This window comes from Merops nubicus, unplaced genomic scaffold, assembly GCF_000691845.1.
Source record: "Merops nubicus isolate BGI_N331 unplaced genomic scaffold, ASM69184v1 scaffold12400, whole genome shotgun sequence".
Classification (NCBI taxonomy): Eukaryota; Metazoa; Chordata; class Aves; order Coraciiformes; family Meropidae; genus Merops; species Merops nubicus.
In genome coordinates, this window is record NW_008582255.1 from 131,234 (window position 1) to 134,483 (window position 3,250).

At 36.4% G+C, this 3,250-nt stretch overlaps 1 protein-coding gene across 1 annotated transcript in view; it reads right to left on the bottom strand.

The window, feature by feature from the left end:
* Window positions 1–3,028, bottom strand: part of OTOG (otogelin) — a 91,327-nt gene extending 88,299 nt beyond the window's left edge. Inside the window, exons 1-2 of the mRNA XM_008937156.1 lie at window positions 2,999–3,028; window positions 2,619–2,706 (exon numbers count right to left, since the gene is read on the bottom strand). Of these exons, the coding sequence (XP_008935404.1) occupies window positions 2,619–2,706; window positions 2,999–3,028 (118 nt within the window). The remainder of the gene's footprint in view (window positions 1–2,618; window positions 2,707–2,998) is intronic.
* Between the last annotated feature and the right edge of the window lie 222 nt (window positions 3,029–3,250).

Sequence of the window (3,250 nt, forward strand, 5' to 3'; positions counted from 1 at the left end):
CCCCCCCCCCCCCCCCCCCCTTCAAAAGCCTTCCAGTTAGCTGCAGATTTTCTGCTGTGGTATATCTCTTGAAATCACAGGCTGTTAAGGCACAAGTATCTTCTATAGTAACAGTGACTTTGAACATTACTCGTGCCTGCTACAGCACTGCAGCACATGAAAACAGGAACTACTTAAACTGTTACAGAATTTCAGCACTAGTTTTAAACTTACTTCCAAAAATAATTCATTTTGCCTGACCCAGGTTCTTAATATGCATCAGCTCTGGAGTTTGTTTGAGCCGTCTTGGGTTGGTTTTTGTTTGGTTGGTTTTTTTGGTGTTTGTTTTTTTAACTCCACATGAGTAACAGGCTGGCTTGGAAGAAAGTTACAAGTTCAACAGCTATGTCAACTACATGCTAACTGCTGTCAATTACTCTGACAAATATTTCAAAACTCAAATCCCGTATTCCTGGCTACATGAAACTAATGCAAATTTATCTCTGGGTATTTATTTGTACTGTATCCACTTTTTTGTTTCATTGACACATATGACATCACTTTCTACACTGCTGTCAGTCGACTCGTGCAAAACAAAGGTAAAGAGATCTATTGCACAATAATTCATGCACCCATCATACAAAAATTCCATGTAAGACAAGTTGGTTTATCTACATACGTAGATATAGGAAGCAAGAAAATATTTACTGCAACAAGAATTGACTCTAATAGGATCAAATATAGGTCCATTATAATCACATTTTTCTAAGTGTCTCATAGAATAACTTTCATGGAGATATGACTAAGCTAGAAAAAGCAGCTGATAAACTACTTCCCTGGTTTGAAAAAAAAAAATAAAAAAAGCTTTATTATTTCATATATCCCCAGATTGGTGCAATTCAATCAAGCAGCTTGCATCTCTCTTCAAATAGGAGGGGCCGAAACAACCCTCTTGTTCTAAGCATTTAGAGCATGTTACTGAAACTCTTGCACAAAGCAGATCAGGTTCTTTTGTTTTTATGCCTTTTGCACACAGGCAACAATGGAGTCTATTCCCACAGAGTTTACTGGGATTCAAAAAGAAACTTCCATGTCTAGGCATTCCACTGTTTAAAAAGCACAATAATTCTCATTTTATTTGCCTTCAAATATGAGCAACCATCAATCGGTTGCTAAAGTGTGTCTCCAACAATATTGTTTTTCCCAAGCAAGTACATCAGAAAGAGAATATCTTTCTGAAACACGTTTTTTCCCCCACAGAAATATGAGTTAGAAAGAAACAAGAAGTTTATTCTATCACCTCTGTCAAGGGCAATGAAATGTACTTAGGATGGCAAGAATTACATCTTCCTTTAAAAGCTTAGTCATGCAACCAGTTAGCGTAAAATACTTGCTGCCCATTTCATTCTCCCTCCTAGATTTGTTCTTCCCTTTCTTCAATATAAGGCCTATTTAAGAAGCAATAAACTTGTACACAAACCCCTTTTCAAGACTTCTGTTGAAATAGTACAATGCATCTTAAATCTTTTTTCTATCTGGTTGCTCTGAAGCAGAGAATGAAATCCTCTAGTCCCGTTACAGGAATATCCATTTACCAAAAACCAAACAATTACTATAGCAACAAATTTTTTCAGCATGATTTGCATATCTTCTCTTTGGAAGCTGTTTTATTTGATTTAAGAAAAAAAAAAAAAAAAAAAGCACAGCTAAGAAAAGAACTACTTGGTCAATAAGCTGGTGCAACCCTGAAAAGCAGAAGGTTTTACTGGTATAGGTCGTTTCCTTTGCATATAGCCTACGATAAATTTGCTCTACTTGGTGTTTTGCATATACTGGAGAGATTCATAAGTAAGAGTTCTTGAGTAATATTATGGTTCTGTAAACCCTCCCATTATTCCTCCACATTCAGCTACACACTTTTCAAAAACTGCTGAAAACAGTATGTGTTAAAGAAATTAAAAGCTTCTGTGACTAGGGTTGTGTCATCTCCAATTGGTGAGAGTCCAGCCCAACATCAGTCTTGCAATTATGTGTTATAAAGCCAGGGGATGCACACCCAGATTATTCTCTATTAGATAGGTCCCACATCCAATGCAACCCAGACAGGCTGACTGGAGAAACTAGGTGAGTTTCACAACAGTAACTAAAATCACTCTGAATTACTTTGTCTCATTTCTCCTTTCGAAAAGAGAAGCATGGCACAGGCTCTACAGAAGAGCTCACACAAAGGATCTTTACCCTTGAGCAAAGAGATTTAAGTCAGTCCACTGTTGAAAATGAGATGAACCAAAAACGCCAAGGTGCAGATTTCTCAGGCAAATGCCCACCACTACAAGCCAATGGCTAAGAGTATAGGTATGTCCTACAAGCACACTGCCCCACTGAAAGGTCTTTGTGAGGAAGACTACAGTTCAAGAAAGTCTTAAGTTTTCAAACATGAACCAGGTGCAAACTTAAAGCTAGGTCAAACCCCATGAAAATCTGTCACGCGGCTGTAGTCCTTTGAGACCAAACAAGGTGGAGATCACTTACCCTGAAGACATGTATTAACTATCTTAGATATTTTTCTTAATAAAAATAATACTGCAAAATGTATCAGACAACTGAAGTTACTTCATAGAGAAATATAAATAACTTACTAGATGGTCCACATTTCATACTGTGCAGTCTGTTTTGAGACAAGGATATCGTAGTAGATGAAGCATTGGCAACTGCCACTCCAGATTCCTTTCAGAAAGAACAAAGAAATCAGCAGCTATAACAAACACACCTTAAAAACTTCTTCACAGTCTACTAGTAAATTTATCATTTTTAAAAAGTTCACTGCTTTATACTGGCTTACTAAAAAGTTAACAAAAAATAATACTATAATAAAACTATAAATATTTTTTTTAAAAAAAATCCCTGTACAGTAAAAAGTACACTCTACTCAAGACTAGTAAAGGAGCAGAGTACATTATGCTTGAAGACAGCAAGCAGATTTTAAGCCAGTTAAATGAAAATGCCTAAACGTACATACCCAAACGCCGTCCTCTGTGCCCTTCTCCATTCTCCTTTTACTCTCAATCACACCCTCTATACCATCGTGTATTTAACAATTCTCACCACTCAGTTACAATTATTTAAAATTATTTTAAAGTATATGCATGCATAATTTACTAAACACCATCATAATAATTAACAAAATTACTTGTAAGATTCTATATTCACTCTATTTTCCAAGTACCTGATCCAAAACCCAGCACAGCCTTTGTGATGAGTTTTGTTTGCA